Genomic DNA, 18,363 nt, shown 5'->3' with positions numbered 1-18,363 from the left:
CTTACAGGAACAGATACGGCACTTCGTGGGGCTGCAGAAGGCGGCTGGTCCGCTTCCACTCCAACAGCTGCATCAGCACTTCCTCTCCATCCCCCGTGGTCTTAAACATACCGTTATCCATCCAGATCTCCATGGAGGACAGCGTAACTGTTAGATTGAGAGACCTGAATATCTGCAAGTTTAACGAGAGAAGCGGCTGTTCCCATACGTTTCATTCCAAGCGCTGTTTAAATGTTTGTTCTTATTAGCGGCCACGCTGCCTCAGGAAAACAGACGGGAGCGGTTGGCAACTGATCGGCTGCTTTGTACGTGTGTCATGAAAAAGGTGTAGGAAATACAAAACAGAAAGACACAGAAGTGTGTCTAAAAGAGGAAAAAAAATTAGTTCAGTAAGCAGGATCTAAAAAAACCCAAAGACAACCTAAGCTTGAATCGATACATTAAATAATTAAACAGAGAATACACAAACTTGTCCGTGTCTGCATTTTTTAGGTTTCCAGGAGGAGACGCTATATTCCCTGTGATTTCAAGTCAAACGCTCAGCCAGCTGCGCATGCTGCGTACTACACAGGCAGGAAAAAATTAAGATCGCTCCCCTGAGACAGACAGATGGAAACGAGCAGCGGAGGCTGCTGGCACCTGCCTAAGAGCACGACGGCCCCTCGGCGGAGCGTGTGCTGCGGGACGGCGTGTCACCACCGAGATTTTGGGAACAGGGACTGCTGTACTCGAGCACCACTGATTTAGAGCACGTGTTTGCGTTGGACAGCAAGGGGTAAAATCCCCTCCACATCTCCCGCCCCAGTCTGGACAAGTCCTAGACAAACCTGGAGCTCTGACAGACTAAACCAAAAAGGCAAAAGCTAAAAAGCTGAGATTCAGTATTTTCAGAGAGCACATTTAATTATTATCTTCTCCAAAATTAGACAAATCCTACCAAGACCTATCCATTAATAGGCTGAAATAAACTATCAAAATGTCCATCTCAGTACATATAAATCCAGAAAAAACTTACACTGCTGAGCAAGCTGGAGACCTGAACTATCTTCTGTGCCACAAAATACTTGTCTGCACCCAGGTAGTCGTACTGAAAAATGACATGAGATTATATCTAGGCTATTTGCCACGCTGAAGCACATGGGGTTATTTGCAATCTCTCACAGAGTGGCTTCTGCCCGCTGACACGTGGCCACAAGGCACAGACCGTACAGAGCCGGCAGGACCGCGTGGATGACCACGGCGAAGCTTTATCGAGCAAGGGCAAAGAAAACAGACACAGAAGAGAAACTGACTGACACAGACTTACCAAAGCCCTTTCCAGAACTACGTGGAGTGACATCTCTCCATGGTATTGGGACACTGACTGGGAAAAAGGAATTCTTCACTGTTAATAATTCATTTCACCAATTCAGTCATGAGGTGTAAGAAATGACGACTTGTCCGAGACACTAAATCCCCCCACAAGGCATCACCATCTGCTGATTTGCTCTCAGAGCAGAAAGCAAAAGCCGTGTATTAACACGCAGGACAACGCTTCCACTAGTAACATTGGCTCGTGGCAAAGATGAAAACTGGGGCCCCGGGACACTCACATGAACCCCATGGCCGAAGCAGCCAGCACATCGCTGCCAACTCTCTGCGGGTTGGAGGGAGAAATATGCCCACTTTTACAAACCCATCAATAAATCCTGCGCCCTTGGTGACACCTCTCGTTAGGCACGAGATGAGTAACGCTCCAGGCGACACCCCACCACGAGCACTGGCACTCCCAAACGCCCCCCCCCCATCTCTGTCCATCCAGGCACCACCAGCAAAGCTTCCCACAGGATTGGGCCCCTCCTCGCCTGACGGGGACATCCGCATCGCCCCGAGAACAGCCACGCGCTCACTTCATTATCTCCATGTGGTTCGTTCGACATCTCCTCCGCTGTCAGCGCGCCTGGGGGCCTGCTGGCCAAGAGGGAACCTGCCGTGTTCTCATCGCTCACTCGATACACAAAGTGCTCGAAAGAAGGAGAATAACCCAGGGGCTCAATCCCGTAGCTGACGTTCTCAAACTGCAGCAGGCCCCTGCCAAGGTGACGGCACCGGCCAGTTGCCACCGGGCGCTGGTGGCCGTGGCACTAACGGGCAGGGCAGTGTGGGGAGGCGGCGGTTCCCTACCTGAGCCCCGAGCAGATGCTGAGGGTCACGGATGAGCTGGGGAAGCCATCGATGTACCCCCGGTAGTGACAGCCTCCCTACATCACGACAGAGGACAAAGAGCCCCTTCCGTGGCCGTGAGGGCAATTCCCCGTCAAGTGATGGCACAACAAGGACTTTGTGGACAATCCCTCTTTGGCCCGAGCAATTAAAACCAAATCCCGGTGTGAGATGTGGCGTCCTCACAACAAGGAACTGCCCTGCCCCGTGCAGAGCTGCACTGCTGGGTCTGGGGGCTCTTCTCGAGATCTCTCCGTAAGAAATGGTAGCCATGGTCTGGCTTACAGGCTGTGAACCGAGCCAACTCAGCGACTCCAGAAACCTTCACAAACATGAATCTGACCATGCATTTGCACAGAAAACTTTTTTTTTCATCCCAGCAGCTCCTGCCCTGAGTAGGAATCAAAAATGCGGAGAGGGAGGGGAAGTACTGCTCCCCTGCAGTAACTAGTGACATTCCCCAAAACACCAAACAGCGAGGCTACCCTGGAACAAGGCAGCAACAGAAACACCAAGCAGGTCACCATTACCTTGATATGGGGCGAGTCGGAGCGCAAAGATCCCTTCTCATTGTACATGTAAATCCTGAAGTCATCAGATAAAAAGAATCTAGAACAGAAGAACAGTAAAATCCTCTAAAAATGCTCTAAAATGGTCTTACCCAGTTTCTTGAGCTTATTCCAGGTCCCGCTGCCTGTGCTGTCGCTCTGGCAGATCCAGAACCCGCTGCCATCAGGGGTCACGGGCAGGACCATCCCTCAAACCCTCCTGCAGCCCTCTGCCCCGGCACTGGGGTGCGTGGCACACACGGACACATCCCCCGCGGGCTTTGGGACGTGCCTGCAGCGGGGCATGGTCCCCGCAGCCGTGGAGGCTGGAAAGAGCCCGAGGGAAGGGCACCAGCGCAAATGCCCGCAGGCGGGAATCGCCCCGCAGCCCAGCACCATCCTGTGCCAGGGACAGAGCGTGCGGCCCAGCAGCTGCCGGGGAACAGGACGGCAGGGGTCAGACGGGCAACGCCAGGGCCGACTTACTGCTGCTGCAGGTGGATGGTGTACGGCCTCCCCTCTATGCTGAGGACGTAGGACACCGCATCCTTGCGCGTGCGGAAAAGCAGAGAAAGGGAGAATTAGGAACACTGACTCCGGAAAAGCGAGCTCCGAGGGCAGCTACCAACACTGAGGGCAAGCACAAGAGCTCGGCAGAGCGTGGTCCCCCCATCACCTGCACAGGCAGAACGTGGTTTCCTAAAACTTTCCCTCTACCAGTCGCACCTCGGCTGTTGCACGTGGCATTCCTGCGCGTGTATATCCACTCACGCACACACAAACACCAAATAACTTGATTACTTAAGTACCCTCTCTCCAGCTGGTTTTGAGAGCAACCTCTGGGGAACTGTGATGTGCAGCTGCAGTTGTGAACCTAGAGAAAGAATTTGGTTCTTAGTTATAATCACAGATTATTATCATCACAGTTATGCCATCAGCCACAGTCAGACTTGCATCTGCCTGTGACAGACACCTTTACAGCCACACGGACAGACGTGGTCTCTACCTGCAGAGGTTCACCAGCTCTACTTTCTACCCTGCTATCATTCACTTGCACTCTATTTTAAAGTGTCTAGGCACTTGCGTAGAAAAACCAAAATGACGTACACTTTCTGCTGCTGGGCCAGAGCCCGGGAATATGAACCCTGTGTGACGGGAGCACGAGAGCAAGCTCCAGTTGAACAAACCCACCTTGCATCAGGAACCGAACCGGGGCTCAGAGAGGCCAGTCACCCACACCCCTCCACGACCGCGCAATCAACGTCCGCTTCAGAAGGAGCCACAACACCCGCTCCGTCCCGCGAGCATCCCTGCCCCCCCGTACAGCTGCCAACGTCACGCAGCTTCACACACTTCGCAGGTGGACAAAACCCAACCACCGGCAGAGAAAACGGGTGCCAGCAACGGCTGCGGCCCCTCAGCCCAACGCCTCTGCCTGGCTCCCACGCCAGGAAAGCCGGTCCTGGGCCCCCGCCGTTGGCCAGGGATGAGGGGGTCGGGGAGCATGGCCGTAGGGAGAGCTGCTGCCGGGCCGTGACGTCAGTTTCCAGGGTGTGACGTTCGGTTTCCAGCACGTGATGTCACTTTCCAGGCCGGAAGGTCCCTGCGTGCCCGGATCCCGCGGGCAGGACCGGGGAGGGGGGGACCCTCCACCCGCGGGTGCCGCACGGGGTCTGCCTGGCCCTGGGGGTGCTGGGGCCTCCCCCCCCAACCCCCCCACCCCGGGGTGCGGGGCCGCCCTCACTCACGCAGCGCGGCCAGCAGCGCGGCCAGCAGCGCCAGGCGCGGCCCCATCCTGCCCGCCCGGTAACGGCCCCGCCGGCCCCGCACACAGACGCGGACACGCGGCTGCACCCAACGCCTTTATTAGCGCCCGCGGTACCGCCCCGGCTCCGGGTTCTGGTCCGGCTCCGGCTCCGGGTCCCGGTCCGGCTCCGGCTCCGAGAGGTCGCTGCCCTCCTCGCCGGCGGGGCTGCGTGGAGACCCGGAGCGGTGCCTCAGCCCCGGCCTGGCCCAGGGAGCGCCTCAGCCCCGGGGAATCACCTCATATCCCCCGCCCTCCCCCCGGGAATCACCTCATATCCCCCCGGGAATCACCTCATATCCCCCCCCCCCCCACCCCGGGAATGACCTCATATCCCCTCAGGAATCACCTCATATCCCCTCGGGAATCCCCCCACACCCCCCAAGGAGATCACCTCATGTCCCCCAGGGAACCACCTCAGCCCCCAGCCTCCCCCCGCGGATCACCACAACCCTCCTGGGGGAACACCATGGCTCCATCGGGTCCCCCCCGGGCTCCCGTGGCGGGGAGGGCCCCACTCACCCCCCCGTGCTCAGGGGCTGCCGCCCGCAGCGCCGGCCCTGCTGCCTGAGGACGAGGCAGACGGCCCCGGCGAGGATGAGCAGGAGGAGGCAGGAGCCCAACACCGGCCCGGCCAGCGTCACGTCCTCCAGTGCCCGCTGCAGCAAGAGGCCTGGCAGGATGCAGCCCAGTGGGCAGCAGGCCGTCACCCTCCCTGCCCGCACCAGGGTCCCCAGCCCAACACCTGTCCCCACCTCCGCGGCGGGTACTGACCACCGTCCGTCTCCTGGAGGCCGCTGTCGATGCTTCCCCCCAGGCGGGATCCCTTCTGTAGGCAGTCAGGGGGCTTCCAGCCAGGGTGGCAGTGGCAATGTCTCTTGTTGTTGCACACCTGGTAAAAGTTTGCAAGGAATTCATGTGACGGATTCTGCCCAGACTGGGGTTGGTCTCGCTGCCGCTGGCCAGGCTGGGACAAGGCTACACACGCTTATCGGCACTCTGATCAGACAAGGAACAGCCATAAAGTGCAGGCTCTAATAGCCTCGAGACATTGAACAAGCACAAAGCATCACTCTCCTGCAAGACCCACGTGCATTTCGGTCTGATAAGCAGCAAACAGGAGTGGCTTGCCCCGGCTGTCAACACTCCAGAGCCAGGCAGGGGTGCGGAGAGCCCCGCAGCCCTCCGTGCATCTCTCCCGCTCCCCGCCACCACGCAACATTTTCTATCTACGCTCACTCCGCTGCCCTCAATTCTATGTTCCTTCATCATTGCTTTCATCTTTTCCCCTCTATAAACCCCACAAACCATCAAAATCTCCATTTCAGTGAACAAAGACTGTCATTATATTCTGATATTGGTTTTAGGACCAATAGTTTAAATGGTTTTACTCCGTGTATTAGCCGGCAAGGTCATGATTTTGTAGAGTATCGGCCTAAAATGGGTCTTTGACCAGTTCCCACACAGCCGCAGCGGACGCGCGTGACGAAGCCTCCGCAGCACCACGTGCGCCGCGTGGAACGACTTACGCCGTGGCCGTGGCACTTCACTTCGCTGTCGCAGTCATATCCCAGGACTGAATGTGGGTGACAAGTGTTGTTTATACACACCTAGGAAAAACCACAACAGTTCCAGTCCAGCACTGCTTTACCGCCGCAGCTCTCAGCCCGTCAGTCTTATGTCCCAAAAGGGAGTGAAAATCTACTATTTCCAAAAAACCAACAACAGTGCTTTTAAAAAAGCTGCAGTTACTATCTAGGGGTTGGGTTATGTCCAATGCTCACACCTTGCCAAACCTCTCATGCAACATTTGCATGCTTTTACAGCGTTTATTAATATCAAGTACGCTTACGCTGCAAAGGAGTACGTATTTCTAAAACCTTGTTAACATTTACAATTTATATCTGGCATTTTAGATGATTAAAAAATGTTTTCTCACCTTTCCAGAACCGCACTTTGTACCTGGTGGAACCAGAAGAGGATCCAGCCTTTTTGGTGCATTCAAATAATCCAAAGATATACATAAATGCTCACGCACTTGGACGTAAAGAACAGCAGCAGCGTCTGATGGAAATGGAGTGCTGTACGGGTACGTGCAGATTAACTTTCCACATCTGAGATTCCTATAAAATCAATTTGCACAGGATGTGCATCACACACACATATATGTGTGCGTGCTACCTGATGAAACACTAGAAACGTTAAACAGCGCAACACAAATCTGGAGCACTGCACGATAATAAGAAAATAATAAGAAGAAAATAAGAAATAATAAGAAAAAAATAAGCAGGACTGGGAAGTCCAAGAGACGACCTGTGGCATAAGGAGAGACACCATTCTACTAACAAGGAGAACACAGACGTAACTCCATTTATTGCTTCGCAAATCTTACTATCAACTGGAGTCTTGATGCTTTCCTTGTCTGTAAAGCCCCAATTAAATATGTGTTTTTAGTGGAGGAAGTGCCCCTTCCCTAGAGCGTACCTCCAAACACAGGACTTGTAGCCTTGTCTGGGCTGGAACCCGCAGTGTCCAAATCTGTCCTGCTGACTGTTGAGTTCCTCGTAACAAGCCACAGGAGCATTTTTTGAGCCTACAAGTTTAGCGAGAATATTTATTATAATTTAAAGGAACGCAGAGGGACATATTGCGGTATCTAATAACCTCATAATTTTCCACGCCGTTCACTAGAGAAAATATAATACCTGTCCCCGAACTGCCAAACCCTCAGCATTCCTGAACCCCAGAAACGTGGGGTTAGCAAATAGTAGGATAGTTCCCTGATTAAGTTTGCTCACAGATAATAATTTGCTTTTTTTTGTTGCTGTTTTCACTGTTAGCTCTGAAGAATCGGGAGAACTACGTGCTTATTCACCAGAGTCAAAACTGAGCTTGAAACCCTTCCCAAAGCTGTGCCCTTCCCCCTGGGTGCCCCCCTTTCAGGAACTGCACCCAGTCTCAGGCTCTGCTCTCCCTCCTGCCCTAACGGCACGCGCAAGGGGAAGGGACACAAGGCACAAGTCTCACACGGAGCGCTGCGCCTCATCACGCGTCTCAGAGCAAGTGCCGTCCCTGAACCGCTCCTGCTTCAGCACGTGCTTGAAATTGGGTTCACGGGGGAAGTATCGGAAACGAGTTACCGACCACAAACCCTCATTTCCACCGAAACCAGGTTAAAAAGACACGATGACACCGCCCTAAGATGAGTGCATTAAAGAGCAAAGACACAAACTGAGCATCGTTACTGCTGCGGGCACCTCCTGCAGTACCAGTGCAACCAGAGCAGCCCGTTACCTCTCCCGTAGAGCCGCCGGCACTGCAGGTCCGGAGACCGGCAGCGTCCCTTGTAGCAGTAGCCGGTGCCGTGCTCACACTCGTGCCCGTCCTGCACGTACAGGTCGGGGGGGCAGGACGCGGAGGACCCGTTGCAGAACTCGGCCAGGTCACACTGCACGTCGGCGGGGGGGCGGCACTGCGAGTTCTTCTGCTTGAACTGGCAGGGGAGGCAGGAGGGACCCTTCTCTCCATCCTTCCACAGCCACCGACCGGGGGCCCCCCCCAGGCCCACGCAGCCCCTCCCGACGCTGTCCTGACACACATCCCCGGTCCCTCGGGATCACCGCACGCGCGTACGCATGTGACACCGCCCAAGACAGTCTTCCCCCAGGGAGATTCCTCCCGGGGCTTTCAGGGAGCTGAGCTGCAAAGCCCTACCCGGGAACCTCTCAGACAGCAGAAAGTCTGTCTCCATCCTTCAGCGTGGGAACGTACTATTTCTCCAAAAAGAAATCATGATCTTGCAATAACTATAAACACATGCCTTACCTGACATTCATTACAACATAATCCGGAGGAACATTTCACTCCCGGCTTAAACTGACATCTTTTAGTACAGCATTTATCCTTCAAGCATGCCTGGGGACACATTGCAAAACCATGTTATTCTACTATTTTGTTCCCCAAAGGTTTTTACTGTCAGAGGTTCTCCTCTTCCTATTTTTTTTCTCCAAAAAGCTACACTCGGGCAATACCTAGCAGAAGAAAGTGGGCAAAGCTGCCACCAGACCAGTGCTGTCATAGAAACGATCCAAAACCCGACACAAACCTTCCTGGGCTGGCCTCTAGTCTCATGGGTTCATTATTCTAAACGTACGAAGGGTACAAATCTACACATTTAGCCGTAATTCCCACAGCACCCACCTCCTCCCCCCCGCAGTCGCACTGCTCGCCGCGCTCCACCACGCCGTTGCCGCAGACGGCCGCTCTCCGGTAGGACACTCCGTTCAAGCGGGGTCTATTGAAAAGGCACTCGCCTCCATTGTGCTTCAGGAAGGTTCCAAAGTCCCTGATGCTGCAGCTGCTAAAGGCTTTTGCCCCACTGACACGTCTAAAATAAAGCAATTATCCATTTACACGTTAACACATCTACCGCCGTTCACTCTCAAAATCTCTGGGCAGCTCAAGGACTCGTTCAGATGCCGGCACAAGGCCCAACGGTTCCCTGGGTGTCTTTCTGGTCACTTGCCAGCCCTGAGTTTAGAACGCATTATTAACAGAGACTGAGAAGCATTCAGAAATATCGTGCTTTTGAAATGAAAAGGTCTCTTTTTCCAAATTAAGCACTGGAGAACTCATTAGTCTTTTTTTCCTTCTTAATGGAATAAAAGCAGATATTTCTGGCACACTCAGCCAGGCGGCGGGTGACACGCGGCTGTAGGAGCCCGATGGGTGCTGGCACCCACCTGGTAGGTGCCGGGGACCCCGATCTCCCCCCACCGCACCCTGCCCACCCACCTCGTCTCCCCGGCCCCCACAGCCCCAGTAGGATGGGACCCAACCAACTCACAGCGCCTCCGGGCTCATGATACAGATGCGCCCGCCGCAGTGGCAGTCCTGGGAGTCGTATCTTATGCCCATGCTGCGTCCCAGCAGCTGGGCCAGGAGGATGGAGAAGGACTCCAGCGTCACGGACTCTTGGTACTACAGGGAGGAGAGAGCAGGGCTGCCGCGACTGCGCCTTCCCTGCCCGGACCCCGCCGGACCCCAGCTCCAGCTGCGGATGCTCCCACCCTGTCCCTGTCCCTGTCCCTGCCGCCCATGGGCAAACTCCGGCTTCACGGGCAGCACCGTACCACGGCCACTGCGCCAGCAGCGTCTCTCTGACACGCCTTTCCCAGAGCCGTTGCGCCCGCGTACGCTGCTTGGTCCCTGTACCTGAAACACACGTGCGCTCACCGGCCGTCCAGCCCGGGACGCCCCGTCGCTGTGGGTAAGTGGGGGATCCCGGGTGTGTACAGCCCGAGTCCCCCTGGGCTGCTCCGCTGTCCCCCGGTGTCCCCCGCCAGCCCGGCGGAGCTGCCTGCAGGGTCTGCCTGGCAGCCGGTGCCTGTGCCGAGTGCCGGGGCAGGGACCGGGGCTGCAGCCATCCCCTTGCCAGGGCAGCGGCGGAGTCTCTTATCAGCCAACGCTGCTGGGACGTGCGGCGCAATCGCCTGCGCTGCATCGCCACTGAAAGGCCGGCTAGAAGGTACGTCTGGAGAGAAACACTTTCAGAATATTAAGGAATTAGGAAATATGTAAGAAATATGTTTCTTAAAAAAAAATAAAATTTCATGGGAATCTTTATAGTTCAACTGACATTGGTTTAACCGATTTCTACTACGTAAGCTTTAACGAGCAAGTAAACCTTTATCTTACACTAATAGATAAGCCATGTCATACGACCGCAGAGCGAGATAGGACTGTTTCCACTGTAAAAATCGCTGTAGAAGGTCATCTGCTTCCCCTGCTGTCAATATTTTATTCTCCTCCGTCCAGAGCTCCAGGGAGGACAGCACAACAGTTACATTAAGAGGATTAAACATCTGAAACGTAACAGAGGAAGCGCCTGCTCACGTACCTTTCCTTCTGAGCAGAATTACAGCTCTATACAGAATAAATCGCGCAGGAAAAGCCAATTCCTATTGTCAGTCGCTGAACGACATCTGCACGACAAACAGAACGAACAAACCTAAACAATAAAAAGATGTACCAAGAGGCCCAAGAACAAAACCTAAAAACTTCACAGGAAGGGTTTAGGGGGGTTGTGAATAACTTGTCATCACACACACGAATCCTGACAGCACCAGTGGAAGGAAGAACAGGATTAAAAGTTGCTTATACCGAGTGGAAACAGATTAATTGTATGGCTGATCAGAGAGACAAATCTGCAGCACAGAGAGGGGAACAATCCAAGAAGCCTCAAAACCTTGGGCTTCGGCTGCCCTACAGCAAGCTGCCTGTGTTTTTGTACGTCTGCATGAGACATTGCTACCACGTATGGAGCGATGTTAGCGGGTAGCAGATTGATGTGTCTAGAGAAAACCTCCTCGGGAAACACTTCACAGGCTACACGTGCCAGACGGCTTCCTCCAGGGTCCTGGTGCAGTCGCTCTGTGAAATGGAAACGGGGGGGGGCAGCGGCCAGGTCCCACAAATTCCTACTCCATTCTGCTAAACAGAACTTTCCTCGACACCGACTCGTCGCAGTTCAAGACGCACCCAAGCAGCTAACCATAACTCCAGCACGGACCATACTGCTGGTGCTGTCAAAGCCTGATAAGAGCCTATTTGCACAGTTGCTAAGCCAAACCATTGTATTAGCCCGCTGGGACTAAACCCCTCGCCCACTGCGGATCAAGTCTGGACCAGGCTTGCTGAGAAGCTAGGAGCTCCTGCCAGGCCATGCCCAGCCGTCACAGCCAGAACATCGTGAGCCAAGACCTGGAATTTTTTACATAACCTCCTCCTAAAACCAAAAGCAGCTGGGAAATAGGTGGCCGTTACTAACATCAACCCACCCATCATCATACTACAATGCAAATCGGACTTTAAAACTTACGCTGTTGACTAAATTGAAGACCTGGATTATCTTCTGCATTGCGGAATTCCTGTCTGAACCCATATAGTTGTACTGAAAAATAACCCAAAAGGACATAAGAGCAGACAAGGCATTTACCCCAATGAAAGAGAACAACGTGGAAACGCTGCAGTGATTGCCACCATCCAATCATACAAATTTTCATTCTTTTTTTCCTACAAAATCCACAGTATGCCTAACTTTTCAAAAGGGAAAACAAATACATACAGAAGCTGGGAAATGGCACCGTTTCTGTGCTCACAGAAGTCAGGCAAACACAAGAAGAAAACGACTGGCACGGACTTACCAAAGGCTTGTCCAAAATTACGTACACTTCCAGGTATTTGGGAGATTGCACTGCAGCTGGTAGTGGCTGAAAAAGAAAATGGTCTCCACTGCTATTTATTTCTACTTTCTATAGTCACTTTATTCCTGAGGTTTGACACACTAAAGTGTCTATTCAAAAGCAATACTTCAACGCTGTCTTCAAAATTACATAAGTAAGAAGCCATTCTATGGAGCCATTTCTGACTTTTTTCAGAAGCCCCTCTAATGCCTCTCGTTAGGCACGAGATGAGTAACGCTCCAGGCGACACCCCACCACGAGCACTGGCACTCCCAAACGCCCCCCCCCCCCCCATCTCTGTCCATCCAGGCACCACCAGCAAAGCTTCCCACAGGATTGGGCCCCTCCTCGCCTGACGGGGACATCTGCATCGCCCCGAGAACAGCCACACGCTCACTTCAAGGTGCGGGAATGCCAAGATCATCTCCTCCGCTGTCAGCGCGCCTGGGGGGCTGCTGGCCAAGAGGGAACCTGCCGTGTTCTCATCGCTCACTCGATACACAAAGTGCTCGAAAGAAGGAGAATAACCCAGGGGCTCAATCCCGTAGCTGACGTTCTCAAACTGCAGCAGGCCCCTGCCAAGGTGACGGCACCGGCCAGTTGCCACCAGGCGCTGGTGGCCGTGGCACTAACGGGCAGGGCAGCGTGGGGAGGCGGCGGTTCCCTACCTGAGCCCCGAGCAGATGCTGAGGGTCACGGATGAGCTGGGGAAGCCATCGATGTACCCCCAGTAGTGACAGCCTCCCTACATCACGACAGAGGACAAAGGGCCCCTTCCGTGGCCGTGAGGGCAATTCCCCCACCCGTCACCCAAACAGCTGAACTGCACGTACCAGACAGCAGCTCTGTGCTGCAGCAGTGATGGTACAAAAAACCCCAAAGCAACCTAAGCTTACCTTGATACGGGTTGAGTCAGAGCGCAAAGATCCCTTCTCATTAGACACATAAATCCTGAAATTGTCAGATAAAAAGATGCTACAAAATAAAGGTGTAGATTGAAACACTGAAAATAGCATCTCTTACCCAGTTTCTCGAGCTTATTCCACGTCCCGCTGCCTGTGCTGTCGCTCTGGCAGATCCAGAACCCGCTGCCATCAGGGGTCACGGGCAGGACCATCCCTCAAACCCTCCTGCAGCCCTCTGCCCCGGCACTCGGGCGCATGGCACACACGGACACATCCCCCGCGGGCTTTGGGACGTGCCTGCAGCGGGGCATGGTCCCCGCAGCCGCGGAGGCTGGAAAGAGCCCGAGGGAAGGGCACCAGCGCAAACGCCCGCAGGCGGGAATCGCCCCGCAGCCCAGCACCATCCTGTGCCAGGGACAGAGCGTGCGGCCCAGCAGCTGCCGGGGAACAGGACGGCAGGGGTCAGACGGGCAACGCCAGGGCCGACTTACTGCTGCTGCAGGTGGATGGTGTACGGCCTCCCCTCTATGCTGAGGACGTAGGACACCGCGTCCTTGCGCGTGCGGAAAAGCAGAGAAAGGGAGAATTAGGAACACTGACTCCGGAAAAGCGAGCTCCGAGGGCAGCTACCAACACCGAGGGCAAGCACAAGAGCCCGGTGCTTCCTCAAGGAGCAGGCGCAGCCTTTGCTGTGCTGGCAGCACCGCCGTGGTGCCCCCGTTACAGCTGCCAGCACATCTGTACCCCAGTCCGCTCCCCCCCCCCCCCCCCGGTACCGCCTCTCCCGTCGCGTTCGCGGGCAGCCGCCGCGGGACCGTGATCTGGGACAGCGCCTGCCAGCCTGGGGACAGGGACAGAGACCGCGCCGTGCCGAGCCGGCCCAGCCCGGGGCGGGGGGGGAGGAATCGGGGGGGTTCCGGGGGCCCGGCCCGCACTCACACAGCAGCAGCAGCAGCAGCAGCATCGCCCTGCGCGGCCCCATGGCCCGGCCGGTAACGGCCCCGCCGCGCCGGTTCCGTTCGGTTCCGTTCGGCCCCGCCTGCCCGGGGAAAGCAGAGGCGGAGGAGAGCGCCTTCGTACAAAACCGGCATCTTTATTGCTCGTTTGTTTCTTACAAAGGGGGTCGGTAACAGCCCTTTCGTCAGCCCCCGACGGTACCGGAGCGCCGCGCAGAGCGGGACGGTTCTGCGGAGCGCAAAGGGTTGAAGGACATCGCCTCCGCTTTCTCCAGACCTCCTCGGGGGACAGGGAGAAGCGTACTCTTTAAAAAAGGAAGTCAGTAGTCATCTTCAATACTCAGCACACGTAAAATCCGAGCCGTTTCCTTCCCATAGGATCGCTGCTCAAACCGCGCGTTCGCTGCCCTACGCCACCACCCTGCAAATATTGCAACATGCATGCTGGAAGTATAAAAACTCTTTATCTATTAAAAGGCACCATTGTCAGCATAGTTTTAGTTCACACATACAGCTTCAAATACAATTAAGTACATCTCTCTCGGATGACGTCGTTCCCTGGATTCCCCCCTCTCGTCCCACTCGCGTCGTGAGGCTCCCACGGGACCTCTGCCTCCCTCAGCTGCAGAGCTAAACGTTACAGCCAGCCAGCCCAAACTGGGTAGAATACAACAAAAATTAGGAAGCGATTATCTTGGAACAAACAGAAGACCCCCACGAATACATCCGGTGATATTCTAGGTGACATTTTACGTATTTTAATAATGTTATAAATCTTAGTCTAAGTTTATGGGAAACCACAGGAGTTCAAGTATTTTATTACTGCAAATGCAAACACTATATATATATTTATATATGTATTTACAGAGGAAAATATTTTTTTTTGCAATATTACGGGGGATTTTACAGAGTGAGTTTGTACTCGGTGGCTAGCGCAAACTGAAAAAGCCAAGCACTCTTGTCAGTACTTACTTTACCTTTAGCAAGTTTGTGCAACAGGTTTCTGTTTGTGACCACCAGCAGCCGGTTCCTACCCACGGCACAGTGGTAGCACCGTTAACGGATCTCCTCGGCCAGCGCACCGAATGCTAAACACTCCTTTTCAGAAACGGTTTTAAAACCGAGTGTAGTCAGTGGCGTAGAAAGGGGTGGCAGTCCAATCTAATGCAAGTTAGCCTGCGAGCATCCTGACTGACACTAAAAAGGGTTGAGGATTAGGTGAGAGGGCTGCATTAGTCCACTGGTTCCAGTTTAAAGTGCTCAGAGAAGCAGAGAGACATTTTTTGCTTCTTCTGCAGGGACTGCTACGCAGTCTTCAGACCCAAATTAAAAGCTAAGGGCATCCCAATTTTTAAAACCAAAATATGGCCGTGTCTTTTCGTACCTTTATTTTCATTGCCCATTCATGATATTAGTGGAAATTAGTACAGGATTCTCATTTAGCAACTCACAATTACTAATTTAAAACCATTAAACTTAGTGCTCATATAGCACAGCTTAGTGTCAGTCAGCATGAAAGTAAGAATTTAAGTGCATTATTACACATCAATAAACATATAACATGCATAAACATGTTTAACAATATATTTATCTTCCTCTGAAAAAGTACACTGATACCTTATTTTACTTGTGCCATTAATGTGGAAATGGACAACATTTCCCAGTCCATGCAAAATACTTTTAAATTAATTGGCCAGATTTCCTTGTTTTGAAAACGGTATGGGCTACTTCAAATCTTCACCGTACATTTAGAAAGACGACAACAAATCAGACAATTTCATTATTAGGGCTCGTCGCAGAAATGGGGAAACCAAAAGCAACTCCCAAGTGCTGTACTATAAAAATTATTGAACCGCAGGCTGCTCCACTTCCAGCTGGACAGCGCTGCCGCAGTTTACAAAGCCACAATACTCGGACAGAGCTAAGAACGGGTTAGATGTTTTCAGTTCCTGTAGCTTTGGTAGAGGTATTTAGTTTAAAGTTTTACATTCCTTGATTGAATATCTCGTTTGCCTTATCCTAGGCTGCAGAAGAAGGCTTTCTGGGATTACCATGGGCCGCTCAATGCAAGAAGGATAACTGCAATTTCAGCTCTGTCTCAGTGAACAGGTCAGCTCACGGGAAGGCCCCAAAGAAGCCAAAAGCTATTTGGGAGGCAAAGGCGCCGGTCGAGAAGGAAAATACTGTCCCTGAGGTAAACGTTTTTGCTGGGATGGAGGAGGTCCCTGAGGTGCACGTTTCTGTTGTGGAGGCGGTGGTCTACAAGGGGACAGAGAAGCCGTCATCAGTCCAGGTGACAAAGCCATGACACACATCTGTGATGCACATCCCTCTCCCTCTCGCCTGGCGCTGGCACCGTGGCCGCTGTGGAGACCCCCCCGCCAGACACACTGCGTCTCGCCACCTCTGCTTCCCCCCCAGAGACTCCTTTCGATCATGCCACGGTCAGACTCTGCTGTCCGTTGCCTGAAATCCTCAGCTCGTTAACACATCATTTTTCCCAAAATAGGTTAAAGACCCCCACGAGTTTCCCACCAACACAAGCTATTTTGAAGAGCTCCCTCTCGACACCTCGCGCTTTCTGGATACGCGTGCCTTATGGCAGAGGCGTTACATCTTAGGAATACAATTAAAAAGTAAAATGTAAAATGAAGGAAAACTTTCTGTTCAAAGTTAACGAGAAATGACCCTGTACTTGGCAATAATATTCACAAATCAGCAAAATGACAGATTTTTGAGTAATTTCTTTTTAAACTGCCTATTTTGAGAAGTATTTTATTCCCCTGTATGCAGGGCTAATCTGGCCCCAGAAAAGCATTCTGAAACCTGTCAATCAAAACGTAGCCGTGACAGTGTGTAAAACGAATGCTATGGGTAACAGCACTTCGGTTCCACAGCATCAAATGAAGGAAGAACTTCTTTCAATAAAAGGTCCGTCCTGCTTGCATATAACACATGACGAAACACCCTAACGCTTGCAGAGATGAAGGCAATGACAATCTATATACATCAGCACAACTGCCAATGCTTATTTGCAGTAACTCAACCGACCTTGTCGGCAGCTTCTGTGGCTGCGGTGCCTGGTATTGCGGAGACGGGTAGTAAGACTGGTGGTAAGCCTGCTGAGGGTGCTGGTTAACTGGGTAAGATGGAACAGGAAAGGTATTTGGTTCCATATCCTACAAAGAAAACATAACGAGAAGGTTCTACAAATTTGCACTTGGGGAATTGAAATATTTGTTTCATTAGTTAAGCAACATTTAAGAGCACTCACAAGCAAACCTGGAAATGTCAGAGTTGCACTTTCTGTCTGAGAAACTCAGTAGAAAGAAGCAACAGCAGTTTGAAAAGTACTACATTTTGGGAAAAACAGAAAGGCCGATCACAACAAGCGTTTCATTTGTTCTGCAAGTGTGCTTTGGCTAGTTACTGCACTCAGAGAGATAACTGCTCTGCAAAGGAGCGGGGCTGGGCGGCTGGCAAGGATCGCTCCCCTCCTCGTGTGGGGCAGGGGTTCCAGCGTAAGGGAAAGGGGGAGCAAAGCAGGTAAAGTGCTTGCCAAGCCAAGCACAGCCCATAAAAAAGCTTAAACAGCAGGAAACTGTGGAGTTCCCACACGCACCTTAGGAAATAAGCAAAGAAAACCCAATTTGCAGAAATGAAAAAATAAAGTAACTTTGAAGCTTTTATTAGGGCAAAAAATATATAAACTGCCTTCACATGTTACTTTAGAGTAACAGATGACAAATAAAGTAATGAAGAGTAGATCATTCCTACCATGGGTACACCTCTTGAAGCGTACGGCATGCCGTGTGAAAAGCCTCTGTGGCGGTAGTCTCTCGGTTCCGTTTCTGTTTGAGGAGGTGGAGACTGAAGTGACCTGAAATCCAATTGCTGGGTGAGCTCAGAACCTTGACAGAATGGCTATGCAGGCTATGAATCCAAGCACTTCAAACCCGTTAGATGGATTTATACTTATACTTTATATCTTAGCACATATCAAATGTCAGGAAGATCGTACCTGCCACATACCTAATAAACAGCATAACCCTTTTTGTGTTTAGGACTATGACAGCTTCCTTTTGCCACTTTATACCAAAGATGGGACCCAAAAATATAAAACCCATCACCAATGCACGACAACAAACAGAATGGTAAAAAGGAAGTTCTCCGCTCCCTCCATTTAAGATGAATTTATCTTTTCTGTCATTGCCCGGGGCAGGCTACATGCGTTATTTGACGCAGGGGTCTTTACCTGCCATCCAGGGCTGGAATATGCCTCCGTACTTTGGCATTGGCTCGTGTAAACACATGCCTGTGGACTACTTCAAAAGGGCAGAGGAGAAGGTAAAAAGGAGACTGTACTTACGAATGGCAGCGTGACATTAATCTTCTACAGCATCGCTTCAGCCTGTCTCTTTTTACAAATGCCAGAGCAGCAGCTATAAAGAGTGGGAGGACCAGGAAAAAAAATACCAGCAGCCCATTTCTCAGCGAGGTGTCTTTGTCTGATGGGGACAAAATGACAGAGAAGAAAAAAAAAAAAGTATTACACAGTGTTCCCACCACTTGACTCACTGTAGCAGGGAATATTTGGTAGAGCTGGTTCTACAACCATTTCCCATTTTTCATAGAAGAAAAAACTAAAGAATCTAGTAAGGCTGCAAGATATACGCCTAAATAAATTCTTTTCTGATTATCTTT

The 18,363-nt window shown here is 52.3% G+C and overlaps 2 protein-coding genes across 2 annotated transcripts in view; both read right to left on the bottom strand.

Annotated features, from left to right (window-relative positions):
* Positions 1–4,616: 4,616 nt before the first annotated feature.
* On the bottom strand, positions 4,617–13,685 carry LOC129196597 (disintegrin and metalloproteinase domain-containing protein 32-like). Its single transcript, XM_054804356.1, has 20 exons — positions 13,643–13,685; positions 13,480–13,544; positions 13,195–13,256; positions 12,695–12,773; positions 12,467–12,543; positions 12,239–12,373; positions 11,760–11,850; positions 11,435–11,506; positions 10,252–10,418; positions 9,687–9,768; positions 9,401–9,534; positions 8,755–8,941; positions 8,380–8,469; positions 7,849–8,047; positions 7,039–7,147; positions 6,494–6,677; positions 6,084–6,164; positions 5,329–5,446; positions 5,077–5,227; positions 4,617–4,722 (listed from the first exon to the last, which is right to left on the bottom strand). Exons 1-20 carry the CDS (start codon positions 13,683–13,685, stop codon positions 4,617–4,619), a joined length of 2,232 nt encoding a protein of 743 aa, XP_054660331.1.
* Positions 13,686–13,776: 91 nt separating this feature from the next.
* ADAM9 (ADAM metallopeptidase domain 9) overlaps positions 13,777–18,363 on the bottom strand; it is a 30,041-nt gene continuing 25,454 nt past the window's right edge. The window contains exons 19-22 of the mRNA XM_054804752.1: positions 18,029–18,167; positions 17,437–17,539; positions 16,711–16,838; positions 13,777–15,918 (exon numbers count right to left, since the gene is read on the bottom strand). Coding sequence (XP_054660727.1) covers positions 15,804–15,918; positions 16,711–16,838; positions 17,437–17,539; positions 18,029–18,167 — 485 coding nt within the window. The 3' untranslated portion in view covers positions 13,777–15,803. The remainder of the gene's footprint in view (positions 15,919–16,710; positions 16,839–17,436; positions 17,540–18,028; positions 18,168–18,363) is intronic.

The sequence above is a fragment of the Grus americana genome, chromosome 26 (genome assembly GCF_028858705.1).
Source record: "Grus americana isolate bGruAme1 chromosome 26, bGruAme1.mat, whole genome shotgun sequence".
Taxonomy (NCBI): domain Eukaryota; kingdom Metazoa; phylum Chordata; class Aves; order Gruiformes; family Gruidae; genus Grus; species Grus americana.
Note: the sequence above shows the minus strand (reverse complement) of the source record. Positions and strands in the feature narration are given on the sequence as shown.

Bases quoted from the DNA above. Each gene is read 5' to 3' on its own strand.
- LOC129196597 (XM_054804356.1), bottom strand. From the start codon at position 13,685: ATGGGGCCGCGCAGGGCGATGCTGCTGCTGCTGCTGCTGCTGT. The intron at 13,257-13,479 runs GTACCGGGGGGG...CGCACGCGCAAG, and splicing joins CGAACGCGACGGGAGAGGCG to GACGCGGTGTCCTACGTCCT. The intron at 11,851-12,238 runs GCTGACAGCGGA...AGAAATAAATAG, and splicing joins GCCAGCAGCCCCCCAGGCGC to CAGTGGAGACCATTTTCTTT.